This window comes from Myotis daubentonii, chromosome 9, assembly GCF_963259705.1.
Source record: "Myotis daubentonii chromosome 9, mMyoDau2.1, whole genome shotgun sequence".
NCBI lineage: Eukaryota > Metazoa > Chordata > Mammalia > Chiroptera > Vespertilionidae > Myotis > Myotis daubentonii.
The window spans coordinates 44,095,930-44,119,819 of NC_081848.1; the positions used below are offsets into that span (position 1 = coordinate 44,095,930).

The following is a 23,890-nucleotide window of genomic DNA, read 5'->3' on the forward strand; positions in this document are numbered from 1 at the left end:
ATGTAACCAATCTCATTGGTTCCTCGGTTCCCTTTCCCAAGTTTCTCTTTGTGTAATCGTACAGATGATATATATTTTCTTATTTCTCCTTTCTTTCGCAAAAGGTGGCATAATTTCTCAGATTTTGCTTTTACATTTAACTATATATTTTGGAAGCCATTCCATATCAGTTTATAGATATTGTTCTTTTTTAAAAAAATACATTTTATTGATTTTTTACAGAGACGAAAGGAGAGGGATAGAGAGTTAGAAACATCCATGAAAGAGAAACATCAATCAGGTGCCTCCTGCACACCCCCTACTGGGGATGTGCCCACAACCAAGGTACATACCCTGTCCGGAATTGAACCTGAGACTCTTCAATCCACAGGCTGACAGTCTAGCCACTGAGCCAAACTGGTCAGGTCTCTCCTTTTTATAGCTGTACTAGAGGCCCGGAGTACAAAAATTTGTGCACTCAGGGGGAGGGATCCCAGAGCCCAGCCTGTTCCCTCTTGCAGTCTGGGACCCCTCGGGAAATGTCCATCTTGTTTCGCCCCCGCCTCCCGCAGCTCCCAGGCCTGGCTTGTTTTGCCCCCGCCTCCCTCCTCCGCCTGGCCCGGCTTGTTTCGTTCCCGTCTCCCTCTGCCACCCTGCCCAGCTTGCTTCGCTCTGCCTCCCAGCCTCTTTTGCTCCACTCTCCGCCGCCTGTCTTGCTTCGCTCCCAGCAGGTATATGCAAATGACCCACCATCTTTGTTGGTGGTTAATTTGCTATCATGCTGATTAGCCAATGGGAGGCATAGAAAAGGTACGGTCAATTACCATGTCTGGCTATTATGTGATAGGGTAGTATTCCCTTGGATGGATCTACTGTTGGTCAGTCAGCCATGCTCCCATGTCAATTATTTAGGTTAATTCCAGGGTTTTGTAAGTACAATGCTACAATGAATTACTTTGGGCATACATACTCTTGTACAACTGGAGACGTTTGACCAGGGTAACCTGGGAAAAGCATGTGTCATTCTGTTAGATGTTGCCCGCTTTCCCACAATTGGCATACCAATTTGCATTCCAACCAGCGATGTCTAAGAGTCCCTATTTCCCCCCAGGCTTGCCAACAGAATGTGTTGGTGTACTTTTTAATTTTTGCTAATCTGATAGGTGAGAAATATCTTAGTGTTATTTTAATGTGCATTTTTCTCATTAAACGGTTGTATAGGTTTTCATGCTTAAGGAACATTTTTTAAAAATATATATGTTATTGATTTTTTTACAAAGAGGAAGGGAGAGGGATAGTGAGTTAGAAACATCGACGAGAGAGAAACATTGATCAGCTGCCTCCTGCACACTCCCTCCTGGGTATGTGCCCACAACCAAGGTACCTGCCCTTGACTAGAATCAAACCTGGGACTCTTGAGTCCGCAGGCCGACCATCTATCCACTGAACCAAACCGGTTAGGCTAAGGAACATTTTTTTTTCTTTTTCTGTGTGTGTGAATCATCAGTTCATGTCTTTGACTTATGCATCACGTTTTTGCAACTTTCCCATCAATTTTAAAACATTCTTGTATGTTAGAGATGTTATACATTCATGTATGTTACATGTTACAATTTCTCTCAGCTTGTCGTTTATTTTAGATTTTTCTTGTTTTCTTACAATAAAATAATTTTATTTTCATGTAAAGAAATTTATTACTCTTTTATTGCTCCTGGATGAATTTGCCTTTTATTAAACCCAGGAATGTTCAATTATAAACTCTTTTTGCTATAAATAAAATATTTGAGCTTAAAATAATGTGAATTATAACCTACTTTCCATTTTTCAAAACTTTTTCACTTAAAAAAAATGTTCTGGAAAGAAGTAATCATGTAAGAAATAAAAAAAACCTGTACCTAAGGGCACAAGCTCCAATATGGATCAGCAGGGCACTGGTCAGAGGCCCATAACCCTAAAATCTTCCTCTTGTCAGTATGGGGTGTGCTGTGGGACTCAGAGTCAAATCCCAGTCTACCCGCTCGCTCCTTGAAATTGCACAAGACCCAGATCAGCTGGCCCCACCCCTGTCCAGCCTTGCCAGGAGGGGTGCCCAGCCTCAGATCTCCCAGTGCATCCCAAGTGAGGGTGGAGCCTTAGGCCCCCAGGCCTTGGCCAGGGGCGTGCCGTGTGGTCCCCCCTCAAGCCCCGCTGGGTAGGGGGGCTTGGATTGAGGTTCCCTGGCATGGTGCCAGGGCTGGGGGGAGTGGCCCGAGGTCTCCCATCAAGCCCTGCCAGGTGGGGGTGCAGCCTGAGGTGGTTCCCTGGCCCAATGCCACGGTGGAGGGGAGCTCCTTGAGCTCCCCTGTCAAGCCCTGCCAGGTGGGAGACATGGCCTGAGATCCCCTTTAAGTCCCGCCGGGCGGGGGATGCAGCCTCAGGTCCCTGCTGGTTAAGTCTCATTACGGGAACTTGGCCTCTGCTTGGGTGCAGACATTTTGTTACAGAAACCCCTGCCTCTATTGTGGGCACCACAATATTTGTGATGTTCATTTTGCATATTCCCTCTTCATTAAATAGGATATTCGTATTGATTTCAGAGAGGAAAGGAGAGGGAGGGAGGGATAGAAATATCAATGGTGAGAGAGAATCATTGATCAGCTGCCTTTTGCAAGACCCACACTGGGGATTGAGCCCGCAACCCAGGAATGTGCCCTGACTGAGAATCAAACTGTGACCTCCTGGTTCACAGATCCATGCTCAACCACTGAGCCACGCTGGCTGGGCTGCACAACTGATTAGTCTCGCAACTGCTGCTTTTAACTTAGGGGCTGGGAATCTTGCCCTGAGCATGAACGGCTTAGGAACTGACAAACACCTCAAGTGGAAATTGCACATTGAATCTTGGGCTCATTTCTCTAAGGTTCCCGCTTCCATTTCAAATCTCAGACTCCATGGCTGTGGGGAGCCAATATAGGATTACAAGATTCGGACTGACCTGTTGGCAAAGTCACAAACAAGTCCCAGCTTAGAGGGCACAGTCCTCTTAGCATAATTAGGCTTGACCTTATAGGGCTCCCTAGATCTTACCTGGGAAGCTAATGGGCTGAGGGTAGTGCAACAAGAACAAAAACAAGTGAAACCCACCAGAACAGTGTAAGCAAGTGAAACTCACAAGAACAGTGTAACTTTGGTAACCACTACCTTGTTTACCTCTGACTATAAAATAAAGGCTCAGTTTGCCTCAGGATCTTTCCCTGTGGCCTCAGCCAGGCACAGAAAGATCCCCAGAGACTAAAGAGAGCTAGAGAGTTCTGAACGCTGTCTCCGTGTAAAACATTCTTCACCAACTCGGTCCACACCTTTGGGAACCGCTGGACCCCCGGGGCTGGACCCCGGCACATGGCATCTCTGAACTCCTACTTCCTGCTTCCCAGCCAACTGAAATGCCACAAGCCCTGGCCACCTCTTTTAGCTTGCTCTCTGTTCCTTGCTCAATGAACTAGTAACTGTTCTGGGGGAAAAGCACAGGTAAATGTGGGTCTTGCCTAGGTGCTCCCACATTCTCTCCAGCAATTTCCTTCAGGTTCTGCCTGACTTCATTTTTCTCTAATACCTTCCGGTACTTTAAGTATCTTATTCAGCTTTTCTACGATATAAGCTACCCCGTCACCCGCAGATGTGGAGGTTGGATGCACTTTATGCTCATCCACAAAGGTCCTAAAGCTCCAAGGGACTGACTGGTTTAGGTTTCATTCACTCCAGATTTCTGACTGTTTTCTTACCCCTTCCTTACATGTTGGGGAGCACAAGAGACTTGGTTGGAAAGTTTGTAAGGAGGACATTCTGATAAAAGGGAAGTGTGTGGGAGGCCTACTGCCCTGTTTACCAGAATGCCGACGTAGGGGAGTGTCCAAGGCGGTGCCCCTAAGTGTTCCCTGATCTTTGCAAACAAGTTTGTTTATATGCGGACCCCTGGGTGTTTACTGGAATCCTTATGCTTAACCCCTGGGTTCCCTCGCCTAGGGGACAGTGGAAACGTATGTGTCCTCCCAAGGATCTCAACTAATCTAACACACAAGAGCCAAGAGTTCGTTTTGGTTTAATCACTTAACCTTTTGAAATTCCAAGGGACTCATTCATTATGTTGGAAGCGGGTAAGGGGAGGACACTAAGCATACCTCTCCTCAATCACCGGTGTTTCCACGGCCACTTCTAAAGCTGTCCGGGCTTCAGTGTAAGGGGGACACGAAGTACCTACACACCGCTCTCCGCCAAATCCAGTGCCTGTGATGGGGAGCAGAGACCATGGCATGGAAAGATTACTGAATGTGCTGGGGGAAGGACCATGGCATGGAAAGATTACTGAATGTGCTGGGGGAAGGACCATGGCATGGAAAGATTACTGAATGTGTTGGGGGTAGGGGCTGTGACAGAAAAATTACTGATTGTTTTAAAGAAACAAGTGGTATGATATGCTCCAGGCCAGGTGTGACGCCGTTTTCCTCCTGAACTTTTACCCTGCCAGTTAAAGCTTTGTAGTTTTTTTCCAATAAAAGCTTGGTTGCACTCTTCCTCGGCACTGCAGGTGGGAGGTTATTGTGGGGGGAGGGACGTGCTGTTAGCCAGCTGGCCAGCGTAATAAAGGCTCTTAAATTTAAATTCTGAGTCGGTGGTCTGTGCTAGGGTGAGGGACTGAGCCATGGAAGGGTTACAAAATGTTACAGACCGTACTAAGGAAAGGAAATGAAACATGAGAAACTGAATGTGCTGGGAGGGGGGACTGACATATGGAGAGGGATTGTGTCAGGTTATGAAGGATTGTGTAAGGGTTAGAGACCATGGAAGAAAAATTGCTAGATTGTCTTAGAAAAACAATGTGTTATGATACGCTCCAGCGAGGTGTGACTCTGTTTACCTCCCCTTTGTACTTATGAACTTTTTATGAACTTATAATGAAATGCTTTGTAGTTGGTTTTTTCTTTTTTTCTAACACTGTGTGATTTTGCGCTAAAGGATCATACTGCACCCTTGGTCTCTGCCACATGCTTCAAACCTTCCCAGAGGGGGAGGTGCAGGCTGTGGTCAGCTGGACAGCTTAATAAAGGCTCTTAAATTTAAATTCTGTGTCGGTGGTCTATCTCGCTGAGCCAACCCATAAAATTTGGAGGCCCGCAGCGAGATATCTGGCAGGGAGGAGAGGGACCCCTTATTTAGGGATGGACGCTCTCCCCCCGGAAGGGAGGAGAGGGACCCCTTATTTAGGGCTGGAGGCTCTCCCCCGGAAGGGAGGAGACGGACCCCCTATTCAAGGCAGGAGGCTCTCCCCCACTTGTTGCCAGGCACTCGGCTAGATACCGCACACTTGTGGAAAACGACTACCAAGGAGGCCTCCACTCCACCCAAAACTTTCAATTTGGAAACCGATCCACCTGGACTCTCAATCGAGGTAAGGACCGGTCGTTAAACTGGAATTGGGACGTCCCACGGAAGGACCTATATGGTGGGCTGGACGCAGCGGTACTCCTGGTCCTGACCCACGGCCGCGACGGTGGCAGGGGTCCCTGATTCGTGCGGCTGTAGGCTGAACAGGGTTTGTCTGTCTGATATTTGTTGTCTTGGTGTTTGTCAAAATGGGTCAAGGGTCGTCGTCGTCTGCTTCTGTGTGCACCCCACTGCAATGTTTTTTGAACAATTTTCAGGACTTCAAGGAGCGAGCTGAAGGATATGGTCATGATGTTAATGCTTTTGATTTGCAGAAATTCTGTGAAAGGGAGTGGCCCACTTTCCAGGTGGGATGGCCGGACGTAGGGACTTATGATTTAACCACTGCTTATCGGGTTCACCATGTTATCTACGGCCGGCAGGGCCACCCCAACCAAATTCCCTATATTCAAGTGTGGGTCGATATTTTGACTGAAAAACCAAGGTGGTTACAGAGTTGTCAGAATAAAGAAGGGAAATTGGGACAGACAGACAGTCCTTTTGACCTCAGCCAAGAAGGGCAAAACTCCCCCTGTTTTGCAAGATACGGGTGAGGAGGCACTCCCCAGGGTCAGGCCTCCCCCGTATGCTCTTCCCCCCACCGGTCCCACGGTGGCAAATGACCCCGGTCCGGAGCCGGAGCCCCTGTCTTCTCCACAGCCAGTTTCCTTTCATCCGGAAACCCCAGTCCAGGGCCCGGCTCCGTTCTCCCCTTCTCTCATGAGGCAAGAGACAGCGTATGGACAGAGGGGGGGGGGGGAGAAGCTGTGGGACCCTTCGGCATCCGCCAGTCCTGCAGGTCCCATGTTGCCATTAAGGCAAGGTCCCAGAACCTACCTCTAGAGGTTTTTCAGGTGACTCCGATGAATTTTTTTAGGGACGGGCCAACGTCCCCTGCCCGTTCGCTGGATCCGAAGGGAGTTCTCCGGAGCCCTGCAACTTCTCAGGGTGCGCACCCCCTACAGATCCCTCAGTCTCCACAAACGGCTCAGGGGAGGTTTTGCCTCCCGTTGCATCCGAAACAGCACCCCTAAGGGGCTGCATCTAGCTGGGGCCTCCAAATGTTGTAATGTACCCCGCGAATCACAGAAGGACGCCTCAAGAAGTTGAATTAAAGAGTCACATTTATTGCAATCCGGGACTATGAGGGGGCATTCCCAAATCTCATAGCAATAAGATCGTGGCAAAACCAGACTTATATAGGCAAAAATCACAAAGGTATTGATTACATCCCAGGGTTTGGAATGTGGCACCTGGCTCACAAAAAAGCAAATTACAGAAGCAGAATTAAGCATGTTAATTAGAGTTTCGGGTCTCGGGGTCACTGAATTGACAGAAATACATTATCTAGAGTCCTTAGGTAACCTGGGTTAAACTTAGGCATGTTATCTAAATTACAGTTTTGGGTCTCTGGATCACTGAGTTGATAGAAACACATTATCTGAAGCTATCGGGTCTCCCGACAACTGAGTTGTCAGGACAATTTAGAATAATTGTGCTGTCCTGGTCTCGGGACCACTGAGGCAGCTGGAATGCACCACCTGTGGCCACTAAAACAATTTAGGGTAATTGTGCTGTCCTGTTTCCCAGGTACAGAAGAATGTGCTCTCTAAGACCAGTATGATAAGAATCAATGGAATAGTCATTCAATCAATAAGGCATTCAATCGAATGGGATGACTTATACAATTTAGAAAATCAAAGTAACCTTTCTATTGTTAAGCCAAACAACAGGGTTAGAGTTAAACTACAGTTTCCACCTGAAATGGTTGCTACCATACTTCAGAGTTCTCCCCTGAGGGAGGTGAGGGTGTGCCCTTGAGCTGCCCTGGGCCTCCCCACAATGGCGACTTGTGGACTCTGGGAGGCTTATTTCTGGGAGGTGGCCTGCCTTCCTCCCATCACCCCTGCTCCTACTCAGGGCCGGGAAGAATTTATCCTGGGCACACTGACGTTCTTCTCTATCTAGGAGAGGGTAACAGCGTCCTATGGTCACAGTGATGGCGAACGTTTTGAGCACGGCGTGTCAGCATCTTGAAAAACCCTAACTTAACTCTGGTGCCATGTCACATATAGAAATTTTTTGATATCTGCAACCATAGTAAAAGAAAGATTTATATTTTTCATGTTTATTTTATATATTTAAATGTCATTTAACAGAAAAATCAACCAAAAAAATGAGTTCCCGTGTCAGACAATAGGTTCGCCATCACTTGTCTACGGTTAGCTGCCAAGAGGCCAAGCGGTGTGGCTCAGCAGGCGCTGGTGTCCAGGCTGGGAGGATGATGCCCACGTCCAGAGGACCCCTAGGAGGGTGATGGCAACAGTGCGGTGGGTGACAGCTCAGGGAGGAAGATGGATTGTCAGGTGCAGTTCTTTGCCTGAAGACACTTCCTTTCCATGCAGGTGGTGCTCTTCTTGGGCAGAATCCAGCCCTTGCCCCACAGAGAGGTCGCCTGAGGACCCACCTTGCTGACCGCTGGTGGCTTCTCTCTTCCTGGTGAGGAAGCCTGAATCTGCTTTTGCTTGGCCGATTCCTGTCAGAGTTGTCCTCACTTTGTAGCTGCTGCAGTCCCACAGCCACTGGTTGTCCCTCAGCACCAGCTCTTCCTGGAGCGTGCGTGCATGTGTGTATGTGTAGCTTTGCGGTAGGCCTGCACCCCATGGCTGTAGGATCCGTGAGGTAGTTGGGTTCACTCTGGTCTTCCCAGTGTTTCTGTTTGTATGGAAAGCCAGAAACCTTCTAGGAGAGGTGAGATCTTTAAGTCGGAGTTGTTGGGCAGGTCATTGAGGTGACAGGGAGGTGTGGGACCTGCATTGGGGCATGGGGACACCATGCTGTGGTCCTGGCACCATGGAGTCTTGGCTGCTCTGGATCTAAGGCCTCACTAGGAAGGTGAGAGGCAACCCTTGTGGAGCTGGTGATTTCTCTGCTGCCAAATATGTGCCATATTGTAGCTGGAAAGAGGGGTGTAATTAAAACTCTGCCTTTCTAGGACCTGTGCATGGCCTTTACCATATGCTTTAAATATATATACACAAGTACGTATGTGCCGGGAGCCAATTCCACCATGTCATAATTACAAGAATTTTATCAAAATGTTGATGAAACTTGTGGGTTCAACAAGGGCTGAGTCACATATATAATCACATATGTTGGAATGGCTAATAGGCACGTCCCCCAAACCTGAATAGGATTATTGTTTACAGCCAGACAGCTCAGGACATCTTAATCTACGTGTTATTGCCTCCTTTTGGCCAAACAGCTGAACAGCTATAGGCTATTCCCCAATCTGACAATGCTTCTGTAATCCCTACCCTTTGAAGTGTATGTCTCCACCTTGCCTTAGGACAATTTGTGTTAATAAAAAGCAAGGCGCCATAACCGGTTTGGCTCAGTGGATAGAGCGTCAGCATGCGGACTACAGAGTCCCAGGTTCCATTCTGGTCAAGGCATGTACCTGGCTTGGGAGCATAACCCCAGTAGGGGGTGTGCAAGAGGCAGCGGATCAATGTTCTCTCTCATTGATGTTTCCAACTCTCTATTCCTCTCCCTTCCTCTCAGTAAAAAAAAAAAATCAAAATATATTTTGAAAAACATAAAATAAAAAGCACAGGGTCCTGAGACAAGAACAAAGACGAACTAAGAACTTGGAGTCTTTAGCTCCTTTACCTGAAGCTCCTCTGAACCCCAATGCCTTTCAAAATTATCTTTCGTCTTTGGACTCCTACTTAATCTACGCACAGCCTTTCTCCAGATCGCTGAACCCTTTGTAATGCTGGGACAAGAACCCTGGCATGTATGTATACGATATGTATATTACAGTGTATAATACATTATTATGTACATACACGTGTATATGTTTACATACACACACACCTATGTATCTAGCATAAATATATACACACAAACACAATCACACACATCTATCATCTTCGTATTTCTTTTCCTATGTATCTCCTGTTAGTGTAAAAACATTCAAGCCTGTAAAGAATTTTTGTGAGTTTATTTGAGACCAACTATTCGCAATTGCCAGGAAGCAGTATCTCAATGGATTGGGATAGTGCTCTAGAGGATGGCAGGATACTTAGATGGGTGTAGGATAGTTAACAGTCAACAATTAATGTGAAAAACATAACAATGGAGGAATTTGTGTATCTGTCCAGGGACTCAGGCACATTAGGTTTCCCCCAAGGGGTTCGGAAAAGGGAAGTTACAAGTTACCCAGACATTTCAAGGATTTGTTATTATAGATGCAAAAAGACAGATAGTCTCAGTGATGGCTGACCTTGTCAGTGAAGATACCAGCCTAGGACGTAACTGCCCACCATAACTGCTTTTAGTTAAAGTTTAATTTCAGACCATCCTTTGTGTTTACTTTAGGTCTCTGAGTTTGGAAGACCGCCATACAGGCCTTCCCTGAGCTAGGGGCCCCTTTCGTCCACACTATCTATCCAGCTGAAAAAACTAAGAGGTCATATGATACCTCCAGGTCCAATCAAACACCTAAGGTTCATTTCAACCTCTTCCCTTTCTTCCTTTTCCTTCAAAAAATAAAATAAATTTTTTTTTCATTGATTGTGGAGCGGGAGAGGTGAGATAAAAACATCAATGATGACAGGGAATCATTGGTGCCTCCTGCATGCCCCCCACCTTGGGATGGATGCCCACAACCTGGGCATGTGCCCTTGACCAGAATCAAAGCCAGGACCCTTCAGTCTGCAGGTCCACGCCCGCCCTTTCCATATGTAATTTCCTTCTCCAAAAGTGAAAAACCAGCCTTCAAGTATCTACAATATATTTACTTAATCCTAGAAGACATGGAATATACTTGCATAATTGCTAAGTCTGCTGTGGAAAACAAATCTACTACATAAAGTTCAATATTTGTTAGAACCTGAGAGTATGGAGGCAAAATACTGGTTCAAAACGTACTCCCCTTTTCACTGTGTCTGACATTCATTTCAGGTGCATTTTTTCCCAATTGTTTTCTATGTTAGAGTTTTTCCCTTTTATTCTTGATTTTATTCATTAAAAAGTTTGGGTATGTGAAATGTTAAGGTGGTTCTAGAAGTGAGAACTGCACAAACCCAAAATTCTACCAATTCTCACTGTTGCCATCTTTTCTACCCTGTTTCCACCATCTAATTATTTTCATCCCATTTCCACTCACTCCCTGGATGTAACCAATCTAATTGGTTTCTGGGTTACCTTTCACAAGTTTCTTTGTGTACATTCTTTGTGTGTGTATATATATATTTTTTTTCTTCTGTCTTCTTTCTTTCACAAAAGGTGACATACTTTCTCAGATTTTGCTTTTTCACTTAACAATATATTTTGGAAGCCATTCCATATCAGTTTATAGATATTATTCTCCTTTTTATAACTGTATAGTATTCCCTCGGATGGATCTACTGTTGTTCAGTCAGCCATGCTCCCATGTCAATTATTTAGGTTGTTTCTAGGGTTTTGCAAGTACAATGCTAAAATGAATTACTTTGGGCATACATACTCTTGTACAACTGGCGATGTCTGACCAGGGTAACCTGGGAAAAGCATGTGTCATTCTGTTAGATGTTGCCCGCTTTCCCACAATTGGCATACCAATTTGCATTCCGACCAGCGATATCCAAGAGTCCCTATTTCCCCCCAGGCTTGCCAACAGAATGTGTTGGTGTACTTTTTAATTTTTGCTAATCTGATAGGTGAGAAATATCTCAGTGTTATTTTAATGTGCATTTTTCTCATTAAACGGTTGTATAGTTTTCATATGCTTAAGGAACATTTTAAAAAATATATATATGTTATTGATTTTTTACAGAGAGGAAGGGAGAGAGAGATAGTTAGAAACATCGATGAGAGAGAAACATCGTTCAGCTGCCTCCTGCACACTCCGTGCCCTTCTTGGAATTGATCCTTGGACCCGTGAGTCCGCAGGCCGATGCTCTATCCACTGAACCAAACCGGTTAGGGCTAAGGAACATTTTTTATTCTTTTTTTGTGTGTGGGAAGCATCTGTTCATGTCTTTGACTTATGCATCATGTTTCTTCAACTTTCCCTTCTCAATTTTAAAACGTCTTTGTGTGTTAGAGATGCTATACATTCATGTATGTTACATGTTATAGTTTCTCTCAGCTTGTCATTTATTTTAGATTTTTTTTGTTTTCTTACAATAAAATCATTTTGTTTTCATATAAAGAAATTTATTACTCTTTTATTGCTCTGGGATGAATTTGCTTTTTATTAAACCCAGGAATGTTCAATTATAATAAACTCTTTTTGCTATAAATAAAATATTTGAGCTTAAAATAATGTGAATCATAATAACCTACTTTCCATTTTCAAATACTTTGTCACTTAAAAGAAATGTTCTGGAAAAAAGAAATCATGTAACAAATAAAAAAAAAAAACATGTACCCAAGGGCATAGGCTCCAATATGGCTCAGCAGGGCACTGGTCAGAGGCCCATAACCCTTAGCAGCAGTAACACGGCATGTCCGCTGCTCAAGAACTATGGCAGCAGCAGCAGCAAAGCTGGAGGAAGCTTCGATGGACGTAGTTCTCAGGTCTCCACTACCCTTCCCTGTGCTGTACAGACTTTCATAGACAGAACATCCTCATTTTCCCCTGCTCCCTAATCAAATTTGGTTTCAAGTCACCTGTGATACACTGTTGCCTTCCCCCTCACACATCAATATGAAAAGCATTTATTCCATGAATTGCATTGCTGCAATCCTCTAAGCCTGGCCATCCTCCTTCCGTCACCTACTGACGCAGAGCCCCATGGCTGCTTTACCTGGTATAAAACTATTCATGCTCCCAGTGGATCTCTTAGATACCCCTTTGGATATCCTTCCTTTGTTTGTGGATGGTTCCTGCCTGAAGAGAAAAAGTAAAAAGTGCCAAGCAGGTTATGCTATCACAGACTTGAATATACCTTTAAGCTTCTCACAGAAAATTGGATTTGAATTGTGTGGGTCCACTCATATGTGGATTTTTTTCAGTAAGTACACAGTCAATTCTATACCCCATGTTTTAAATTCATGGATTCAACTGAGGAGCAAAAACAGTGTTTTCTCTCTGTGGTTGGGGATCAGGAGATGTGGAGGGCTGACTGTAGGCACTTTCCTATGTCATCTACACTAATAAAAGAGAAACATGGTAATTGGCGTACGACCGCTACCCTTCCCATTGGCTAATCAGCGAGAAATGCAAATTAACTGACAGCCAAGATGGCGGCCGGCAGCCAGGCAGCTTGAAACTAACATGAGGCTTGCTTGCTTCAGTGACGGAGGAAACCAACATACCCTGCCTGCCTTGCCGGCCTCTGAGCCTGCAGTTTGACACATTTTAACAAATATAGAAGCTAAAAAAAACCCGCAGAAACCAGCTTTCAGCGAGCTCGGATCTCAGAGCTGGAGTCAGAGCTGGAGTTATACATTGTTTTGATTACCTACTTTCAGAAGCGGAGGCCTAAGTGCTGGAGCCTCAGAGCGAAAGCTGGCCCAGAATTAAAAAAAAAAAGAAAGAAAAAAAGGAGTGGTTGGGAGCTTCCATCACCTGCCAGCCTGAAAACAGCCCTCAGCCCCTCACCCAGGCTTGCCAGGCACCCCAGTGGAGACCCCCACCCTGATCCAGGACACCATTCATGGCAAACCAGCCAGCCCCACCCATGCACCAGGCCTCTATCCTATATAGTAAAAGGGTAATATGCCTCCCAGCACCAGGATCAGCAGAGCCGAGAGGCCTCCTGGCAACGGGATCACCGTGACAGGGGGCAGCGCCCAAACCCCCTGATTGCCCTGCGGCCCTGTGTGTGACAGGGGGTGGGGCCACAACCTCCCTATCCGCCCTGCTCTGTTTGTGACAGGGGAGGGCGCCCCAACCTCCTGATCATCCCTGCTCTGTGCCTGATACCGGGGAGCTCCCCTACCTCTGATCGCCCTGCGGCTCTGTGTGTGACAGGGTGCAGTGCCACAACCCCCTGATCGGCCCTGCTCTGTGTGTGACAGGGTGCGGACCCCCCTACCCCCTCAGGGACCCTGCTCTGTGTGTGACAGGGTAGAGCCATAACCTCGCCATCAACCCTGCCCTGAGTGTGAGAGTGGCGGCACCACAACCCCCTGATCGGCCCTGCTCTGTGGGTGATAGAGGGCAGCGCCCCAACCCCAGGATTGGCCCTGCTCTGTGAGTGACAGGGAGTGGCGCCGCAACCTCCCCATCAACCCTGCCTTGAGTGTGACAGGGGGCGGTGCCCCAACCCCCCAATCGGCCCAAACCTGAGCGTGACTGGGGGTGGCATCGCAACCTCAGGATCCGCCCTGCTCTGTGCATGCCAGGGGGTGGCGCCCCAACTCCCCAATCAGCCCTGCTCTGTGCCCAACCAGGGGCTGCACTTAGGGATTGGGCCTGCCCTCTGCCACCCGGGAGCAAGCCTAAGCTAGCAGGTCATTATCTCCGGAGGGGTTCCAGACTGCGAGAGGGCACAGGCCAGGCTGAGGGACGCCCCCTTCCCCCCGAGTGCACAAATTTTTGTGCACCGGGCCAGTAGTCCTATATAATAAAACCCAAATTGCCCTAACCGGTTTGGCTCAGTGGATAGAGTGTCGGCCTGCGGACTGAAGGGTCTCAGGTTCGATTCTGGTCAAGGGCATGTACCTGGGTTGCAGACACACCCCCATTAGGGGGTGTGCAAGAAGCAGCTGATCGATGTTTCTCTCTCATCGATGTTTCTAACTCTCTATGCCTCTCCCTTCCTGTCTTTAAAAAATCAATAAAAAAAAATTAAAAAAAAACCAAAACAACCCAATATGCAAATTGACCAAACAGTGGAACTAGCAGTCGCTATGGTGTGCACTGAAAACCGGGGACAGATGCTTAACACAGGAGCTGACCCTGGTGGTCAGTGTGCTCCCACAGGGGGAGCACCGCCCAGCCAGAAGCTGGACTCACGGCTGGCGAGCACAGCGAGGGTGGTGTGAGCCTCTACTGCCTCTGCTGCAGGTGGGCAGTAGGAGCGAGGGGTCCCAGACTGCGAGAGCCTCAGACTATGAGAGCCCTGGACTGCGAGAGGGATATCCAATGGGGAGTGGGCCTAAGCTGGCAGGCGCACATCTCGTAGCAGTGATTCTCAACCTTCCTAATGCTGTGACCCTTTAATACAGTTCCTCATGTTGTGATGACTCCCAACCATAAAATTATTTTTGTTGCTATTTGATAGCTGTAATTATGCTACTCTTGTGAATCATAATGTAAACCTGATATGCAGGAGGTATTTTCATTGTTTGTGACCCACAGGTTGAGAACCACTGCAAGGTGTCCCGGACTTTGAGGGGGCGCATGCCAGGCTAAGGACAACCACGTCCAGCCCCCAGTGCACGAATATGCACCAGGCCTCTAGTTTTTTTAAAAGGGACTTGAACATCCATGGATTTTGGTATCCACTGGGTGGTCCTGGAACCAATCCCCTGTGGACACCAGGGTATGATTGTAGTTAAGCTTTTGGGGAGTCAACACTTACACTCAAATTTTCCACTATGGTAAAATGGGGGGTTGGTGCCCTAACCCCTATGTCGCTCAAGGTTCAACGGTGTTGCTAATGCAAGCAAGCAGTCCATTACATGGATGTACCAAACTAATTTATCCACTTTTGAAAATACTTTTTATTGGTGTGTTCTTCCCAATTCTTAGTGTTCTAACTAATGGTATGATAATTATCTTTTAATGTACATTTTACAATTTGTCTGGTTATTTTTGAGAATAGCTGGATTTGGATTGATGGGTAAAATGCAAACATGTGTGTATAAGGTATTAAAAAAATTAAAAAGCTGGCCCTGACTGGTTTGGCTCAGTGGAGAGAGCGTCGGCCTGCGGACTGAAGGGTCCCGGGTTCGATTCCAGTCAAGGGCATGTACCTTCATTGCGGGCACATCCCCAGTGGGGGGCATGCAGGAGGCAGCTGATCAATGTTTTTCTCTCATCGGTGTTTCTCACTCTCTATCCCTCTCCCTTCCTCTCTGTGGAAAATAAATAAAATATATTTTAAAAAATATTAAAAAGTTGAACTGTCAGCCAGTGAGGTTTTTATTAGATTACTAGAGGCCCAGTGCATGAAATTCATGCACTGGGGGGCAGGGGTTCCCTCAGCCCAGCCTGCCCCTCTCATAGTCCGGGAGCCCTCAGTGGATGTCCTACTGATGGACACAGTCTGGCAGCAGAGCTTGGAGCAGGTGTCCTGTGTGTGTGTGTGTGTGTGTGTGTGTGTGTGTGTCTGCTGGGGGCCTGCCATGGAGGCTTGGATCAGGAGCCCCTCTGTGTTGATCTCTCAGGCTCCTGGCCTCCACTGCATGTTGTACTCTCCCTTGAGCTATGGCCAGGATGGGGGTGCTGCTTGCAAGCCGGGCTTTCCTGCTCCAGGATCACCATGGCGACGGGGAAGCAGGCCCAGCTGGGGGCTGCCCACAGGCCAGGCTTTTGCACTTCCAGGTCTCCATGGCAGCCGGGGGGCAGGCCCAGCTTGGAGTTGCCCGCAGGCTGGGCTTGCTCCCCTGCTCCCGGATCCCCATGGCAACCAAGGAGCAGGCCCAGGTGGGGGCTGCCTGCAGGCCAGGCTTTCCTGCTCCTGGATCAGGCCCAGCTGCGGGCTGCCTACAGGCCGCACTTTTCTACTTACCGATGGCCGGATCACCATAGTGACCCAGGGCCCAGGGGCACTTTCCTGCTCTCCAATATTCATAGGGTTCTGGCTGGGGGCAGGGCTTAGTCGGCACAAGGGTCCCGGGTGGGGCTCAGGTGGCACATAGGGGTCGCGGCTGGGGGCAGGGCTTATGCCCCGCTGCTCACGGCTGCACATGGGGCCCGGATGGCAGCTCGCGTTGTCCCGCCCTGCCAATAGTGTAGGATAGAGGCCTGGTGCATGGGTGGGGGCCGGCTGGTTTGCCCTGATGGGTGTCCCGGATCAGGGTGGGGATCCCGCTTGGGTGCCTGGCAAGCGTGGATGAGGGGATGATGGCTGTTTGAAACTGATCACATCCCCTTCAGGGTGGGGTCCCCACTGGGGTGCCTGGCCAGTCTGTATAAGGGGCGAGGGCCGTTTTCAGGCTGGCGGGTGACTGAAGCTCCCAACCTCTCCTATTTTTCTTTTTTTTTCTTTTTTATTCTGGGATATACTTACTTTCTATGGCTGTCACTGGAGGTGAGAGCCGGCTTTAGCTCTGAGGCCGGCTCCAGCTTGAAGCCTCAACTGCTGAAAACAGCTTATCTGGGCTTTGTTTAGCTTCTATAATTGAAACTCTGTTGCCGTCAATGGCGCTCTAAGCTCTGAGCCAGCTGCCGACTGAAGCAGCTATCTGGAGCTTGTTTAGCTTCTATAATTACAACTTTGTTGCATCCGGACCTTAGAACTGGGCTGCCGCAGGCCGGGAACGTTGGCTTACTCCTTCACTGGAACAAGCAAGCCTCCTGTTCGCTTCAGCTGTGTGGCTGCCGGCCGCCATCTTGGTTGGCAGTTAATTTGCATATCCTGCTGATTAGCCATTGGGAAGCGTTCTGGGTATGGTCAATTTGCATGTTTCTCTTTTATTAGATAGGACTAGCGGCCCGGTGCACAAAAATTTGTGCACTCGGGGGAGGGGGGCTGTTCCTCAGCCCAGCCTGTGCCCATGTACAGTCCAGGACCCCCTGGGGGATGTCCACCTGTTTAGTCCCTATCCCTAGGGGATCAAGCCTAAGCTTGCAGTCAGACATCTTTCTAACAGCCAGGGAGCTCTTTGGGATGTCCGACTAAAGGCTTAGGCCCCCAAGGGATCAGGTCTAAACCGTTAGTTGGACATTCTTAGTGCTGCCACAGAGGTGGGAGAGGCTTCTGGCACCACCACTGCGCTGGCCAGCCATGAGCCAGCTTCTGGCTGAGCAGCACTCCCCATGTGGAAGTGCACTGACCACCAGGGGGCAGCTCCTGCATTGAGCATCTGCCCCCTGGTGGCCAGTGCGCATCATAGCAATCGGTCATTCTGCTGTTCAACAATGTGCACATTAGCCTTTTTTTATTATTATTATACTAGGGGCCCGGTGCACGAAATTCGTGCACTGGGTGTGTGGGGGGGAGTGTCCCTCAGCCCAGCCTGCCCCCTCTCACATACTGGGAGCCCTCAGGCGTTGACCCCCATCACCCTCCAATCGCAGGATCGGCCCCTTGCCCAGGCCTGACTCCTCTGACAGAGGTGTCAGGCCTGGGCAGGGGACCCTCATTTCCCCCATCACTGGTTCTGCCCCCAGCCCAGGCCTGATGCCTCTGGCTCAGGCATCAGGCCTGGGCAGGGGACCCCCAGACCCCTCCGATTGCTGTCTCTGCCCCTAGCCCAGGCCTGATGCCTCAGCCAGAGGCATAGACCCCCATCACCCTCCGATCGCCTGATCGGCCCCTTGCGCAGGCCTGATGCCTCAGCCAGAGGCGTAGCCCCCCATCACCCTCCGATCACCTGATTGGCCCCTTGCCCAGGCCTGACGCCTCTGCCAGAGGTGTCAGGCTTGGACAGGGGACCCACATCTCCCCCCGATCACTGGCTCTGGCCCCCGCCCAGGCCTGAGGCCTCTGGCCCAGGAATCATGCATGGGCAGGGGACCCCCATCTCCCTCTGATCGCTTGCTCCACCCCCCACCCAAGCCTGACGCCTCTGACCCAGGCTTCAGGCCTGGGCAAGGGGACCATCATATTCCCCCAATCCCCGGCTCAGCCCCGCGCCCAGGCCTGATGCCTCGGCCAGAGGAGTTGACCCTCATCACCCTCCGATCACCAATCACCGGATTGGCCCCTTGACCAGGCCTGAGGCCTCCGGCAGAGGTGTCAGGCCTGGGCAGGGGACCCCCAGCTCCCCGCAGTTGCAGGCTCCCCCCTGCCCAGGCCTAACACCTCTGGCTGAGGCGTCCAGCCCGGGCAGCAGGGACCCACAGCTGCAGCGGCCCTGCGATCGTGGGCTCCGCTTTAGGCCCAGGTAAGGGACCCCCAGCTCCTGGGACTGCCAGCTTCGACCGTGTCCAGCTCCCATCGCTCGCTCCACCCCTACTTCCTGCTATCACTGGCCAGGGCGGCAAAGGCAGCTGATTCTCCGATCATGGCTGGGGGGCAGGGCAAAGGCGCCCCCAGGGCCGCCTTTGCCCTGCCCCCCAGCTCTTAGCTCCCCCCTGGGTTTCCGATCACTGTCACTGGCAGGGGACTTCTTCCTGCTTTCCCTTTCGCCTCCCTGCATTGTGCCTACATATGCAAATTAACCGCCATGTTGTTGGCAGTTAACTGCCAATCTTAGTTGGCAGTTAACTGCCAATCATAGTTGGCAGATAATTTGCATATAGCCCTGATTAGCCAATGAAAAGGGTATCGTTGTACGCCAATTACCATTTTTCTCTTTTATTAGATAGGATAGATGTCCCTATTTCCCCCCTTTTGCCCCGTCTACCCAGCTCTTGCCCCCCAGTTTTCTCTGGCCATCACCATACTGTTGTCTGTGTCCATGGGTTGTGCATATGTATTCTTTGGCTAATCCCTTCTTTAAATTCACTTCTTTAAATCTGTATTTTCAGATAAGTGCTTATAACTACACTTTTATATATTTTCTATTACATTATTTAGAATTAAGATATTTTTTAATTGAATCCTTGTAAATTTTAGCGCAATTTAATAAATTATGCCAGAAGCAATTAGGAGACTTTTCATGTAATGCAGATACATTTCAATTAATATGAGAAATGGACAGGGACACAATTCACAAAGCATAGAGACAGAGGGACAGGTACAGAGACACAGGTAGAGCAGGACGTGGCTGACAATGAGGCAGCAGAACTGAGGAAGAGCCTTTTTTTAAAAAATATATATTTTTATTGATTTCACAGAGGAAGGGAGGAGAAATAGAAAGATCAATGATGATAGAGAATCATGGATCGACCGCCTCCTGCACACCCCCCACCCGGGGATCAAGCCTGCAACCCCGGGCATGTGCCCTTGACAGGCATCGAACCCGGGACGCTTAGGTCCATAGGCCGCCGCTCTATTCACTGAGTCACACCAGCCAGGGCTGAGGAAGAGTCTTTGACCCAGAAGATCTGGCAGCACAGTCTGTGGTTGTGTCACTTATTAGCCCTGTGATTTGTGACAGTTTAGCTCACTCTGCTAAGCCTTAGCTTCCTGTTCTATAAAATGCACTAACAGAACTATTACATCATGGCAATGTGGTGGGAACTGAGAATTGTGTAAGCCACTGTCTTACTATATTTAAAGTCTCAACAAACTTTACTTCTTAGAAACTATATCTCATGGTGAAAGGTGCTTCTTATTCTTTGAAAAGTCATGTAGTTAGTACAAATTTCAACTCAGGGCTCTTGTAACATTGCAGTGCTTCCTTTGAAGCAGTTTTCAACCTGTGGGTCGTGACCCCTTTGGGGTTCGAAGGACTCTTTCACAGGGGTCGCCTAAGACCATCGGAAAACACACTATAGTTACATATTGTTTTTGTGATTAATCACTATGCTTTAATTATGTTCAATTTGTAACAATGAAATTGGGGGTCACCACAACATGAGGAACAGTATTAAAGGGTCACAGCATTAGGAAAGTTGAGAACCACTGCTCTAAACTGACTGTGAAGATCAGTTCCAAGTTGGTTCATTTTCCTCTTCCCCTCAGTGCCTCATCTTGATAACCTCTGCAGCCAACTGTGATGTCCCGAAGAATGACCTATTTCCAAGTAGTCCTGTTGCCCCATGTATATACTGCCAGCTCCTCTCTGACAAACGAGCCAATAATACACAGTTGGGAAAGGATACTTTCTCTTCAATGAACAGTGCTGGGAAAACTAGATACTCACATGCAAAGAATGAAATAAGACCCTTATCTTAAGTCAATTGTTTATTTTTTTCCAATATGAAAAACACTTATCATACAAAGCAAAAAAGACACAAAATGAGTGAGATTCTAACCTGCATTTTTGTTTCACTGTCCGTATGTTAAATAAACTTGCCAAAATTCATAGATTTGGCAGAGCATATGCTCAGACATTTAACCAAATATAGAGATAGCAAATGCACATCTGAAAAAAGGCTCACCATTAAGCCTTAGGAAGAATGAAATAGAACAACAGTAAATAAAGCATGACAAAGTTACAAAAAAGTTTATTTTTTTATTTTTTTTTTAAATATATTTTATTGATTTTTTACAGAGAGGAAGGGAGAGAGATAGAGAGTCAGAAACATCGATGAGAGAGAAACATTGATCAGCTGCCTCCTGCACACTCCCCACTGGAGATGTGCCCGCAACAAAGGCACATGCCCCTGACCGGAATCGAACCTGGGACCTTTCAGTCCGCAGGCTGACGCTCTATCCACTGAGCCAAACCGGCTACGGCACAAAAAAGTTTAAATAAAGGAAAACTGACCAAACCTTTTCTAGGATATGGAGGAATTAACTCTGTCATACACTGCTGGGAGAATGCAAAAACGTGCAATTGGCTTAATTCAGAATTTCCTAATTTCTTTAAGTTAAAAATTCACCTCTTCTCTGACTTGGAAATTGCATTATGAGTTATTTATAAAGATAAATGAAACCTATCTATATTTTAAGAATTATGCACAATCCTTATTGGGCCAGTGATTCTGTAGCAATTATGCTTTGCCTTAAACCAGGGGTGGGCAAACTTTTTGACTCGAGGGCCACAATGGGTTCTTAAACTGGACCGGAGAGACGGAACAAAAGCATGGATGGAGTGTTTGTGTGAACTAATATAAATTCAAAGTAAACATCATTACATAAACGGGTATCGTCTTTTTTTTTTTTTTAGTTTTATTCATTTCAAACAGGCTGGATCTGGCCCGCGGGCCGTAGTTTGCCCACGGCTGCCTAAACCCTACTATCCTACACCCAAGTGACCATCACCAATGGAATTGCAGACATTATGACACACGGACCTTTGCAAGATCTTTGAAAGTAATTCCCTTCAAAAGTATCAGCACACCCTGTGAACACTCTGATGAGAATGAAAGTGACTCTTTCTGGCAAAATATTTCCCACATTCACTGCATTCCTGAACCCTTTTTACTGTGAACTCTCTGATGACGATGCAACTGCTTGTTCAGGGCAAATGATTTTCCACATTCGGTGCACTCATAAGGCCTTTCTCCGGTGTGAAGACTCTCATGATAACGGAGGCTACACTTATAAGTAAAAGATTTCCCACACTGACTGCACTCATAAGGCCTTTCTCCAGTGTGAATTCTCTGATGACAATGGAGGCTCCCCCTACTGGTAAAAGATTTCCCACACTGACTGCACTCATATGGCCTTTCTCCACTGTGACGTTTCTGATGATGACAGAGGTTACTCTTACTGGGAAAAGATTTCCCACACTGACTGCACTCATAAGGCCTTTCTCCACTGTGAAGTTTCTGATGATGACAGAGGTTACCCTTACTGGTAAAAGATTTCCCACACTGACTGCACTCATAAGGCCTTTCTCCAGTGTGAAGTCTCTGATGACAATGGAGGTTCCCCCTACTGGTAAAAGATTTCCCACACTGACTGCACTCATAAGGCTTTTCTCCAGTGTGAAGTCTCTGATGACAACGGAGGCTCCCCCTACTGGTAAGAGATTTCCCACACTGACTGCACTCATAAGGCTTTTCTCCAGTGTGAATTCTCTGATGACAATGGAGCTTATTCTTACTGGTAAAAGATTTCCCACACTGACTGCACTCATAAGGCCTTTCTCCAGTGTGAATTCTGTGATGATGACGGAGGCCATCAGTAGTGGTAAAAGATTTCCTACACTGACTGCACTCATAAGGCCTTTCTCCAGTGTGCATTCTCTGATGATAACGAAAGCTACCGTTACTGGTAAAAGATTTCCCACACTGACTGCACTCATAAGGCCTTTCTCCAGTGTGAATTTTCTGATGATGACAGAGGTTACCCTTAGTGGTAAAAGATTTCCCACACTGACTGCACTCATAAGGCCTTTCTCCAGTGTGAATTCTCTTATGACAATGGAGGTTATACTTACTGGAAAAAGATTTCCCACACTGACTACATTCATGTTTCTCTCCAGTGTGACATTTCTGATGATAACGCAAGTCACAGTTCCAGACAAAAGATTTCCCACATTCAGAGCACTTATAAGGCTTTTCTCCAGTGTGAAGTTTCTGATGATAACGGAGGCCTGTGGGAGTGGTTAAAGATTTCCCACACAGACTGCACTCATAAGTCCTTTCTCCAGTGTGACATTTCTGATGATAACTCAACTCAGAGTTCGTGACAAAAGATTTCCCACATTCACTGCACTTATAAGGCCTTTCTCCAGTGTGGAGGCTCTGATGACAATAAAGACCAGAGATTCTGGTAAAATATTTCCCACATTCACCACACTCATGACCCTTTTCTTTAGAATCAACTCGCTGGTGTGGAATAAGTTTGGAGTGTTGATTATAGCATTTCCCACATTTACTGCACTCGTATGGACTTTCTCCTGAGTGCAATTTCTGATGATAATGGAGATCAGAGATTTTTGTAAAAGATTTTCCACATTCACGGCACACAAAACACTGTATTCCATTACAGACACCATGGTCCTGAGCAAGCGTCTGGTTGCAGCCAATGGCTTTCTTGCTGAAATAAAACTGCTTTGCACATGCCCCACACCTCAATAGTTTCAGGTTGTGTTCTGATCCCTGCTGCTCAACCAAGTGGAAAATGTCTCTCAGGACTGGTCCACAACTCTCACAGGGGTGGCTCTTCTGGGAGGACACAGCTACATTGGGGTTCTTTGCCTGTGACACTCTCACAGAAGCATGCTGTTCAGGAGGTGCCTCCACATCCTCTGCTCCACAGCAGCAACCTAGAGAGGATATGAGTTCAAAGTTCTCCAGCATCACTTCGAGGAACAGGTGTCTCTGAGCCTCATCAAGGAGGCACCATTCCTCCTTAGAGAAGCGCACAGCAACATCCTCAAAGGTCACACGAACATCAGCTGGGGGCCTCTGTGGGTTGAACGGGGTGAGGATGGCAGGAGAGGAGGCAGCCAGGAGCACAGTGGTCCCTGTCCCAGGCCCCGCACTCGTCACCGGGGAGGCTGGTTGGTGGGGACCAGGACTCTTGCGCCTTCTCATTCTGGCGTCTCCACCAAGACCTAGTGCTGAGGATGCTCTGACCCACTTAGGTGATCCTGAGAGAAGAGGAAATGCCCATCACAAAGAGAACACTGGAAGTCAACTATTGACTGTATTTATACCCGGACATATGCCCTTGACAGGAGTCAAACCTGGGAACCTTCTGTCCACAGGCTAACACTTCCACTGAGCTAAACTAGCTAGGGCCAACTGTTGACTTTAAAAAGGGCAAACCACTGCCCTAACTGGTTTGGCTTAGTGGATAGAGCGTTGGTCTGCGGATGAAGGATCCCAGGATCGATT

The 23,890-nt window shown here is 47.7% G+C and overlaps 1 protein-coding gene across 4 annotated transcripts in view; it reads right to left on the reverse strand.

Annotated features, from left to right (window-relative positions):
* LOC132240874 (zinc finger protein 883-like) overlaps positions 1-23,890 on the reverse strand; it is a 39,438-nt gene that overhangs the window by 6,464 nt on the left and 9,084 nt on the right. For 3 of the 4 annotated variants that reach the window (XM_059708664.1, XM_059708663.1, XM_059708662.1), the window contains one exon: positions 20,607-23,643. The exons of the other annotated variant lie outside the window; for it this stretch is intronic. In XM_059708664.1, the coding sequence (XP_059564647.1) occupies positions 21,500-23,587 (2,088 nt within the window). In that variant the 5' untranslated portion in view covers positions 23,588-23,643 and the 3' untranslated portion in view covers positions 20,607-21,499. Of the gene's footprint in view, positions 1-20,606; positions 23,644-23,890 lie in introns of those variants that run through there. 4 annotated transcript variants of the gene reach the window in all.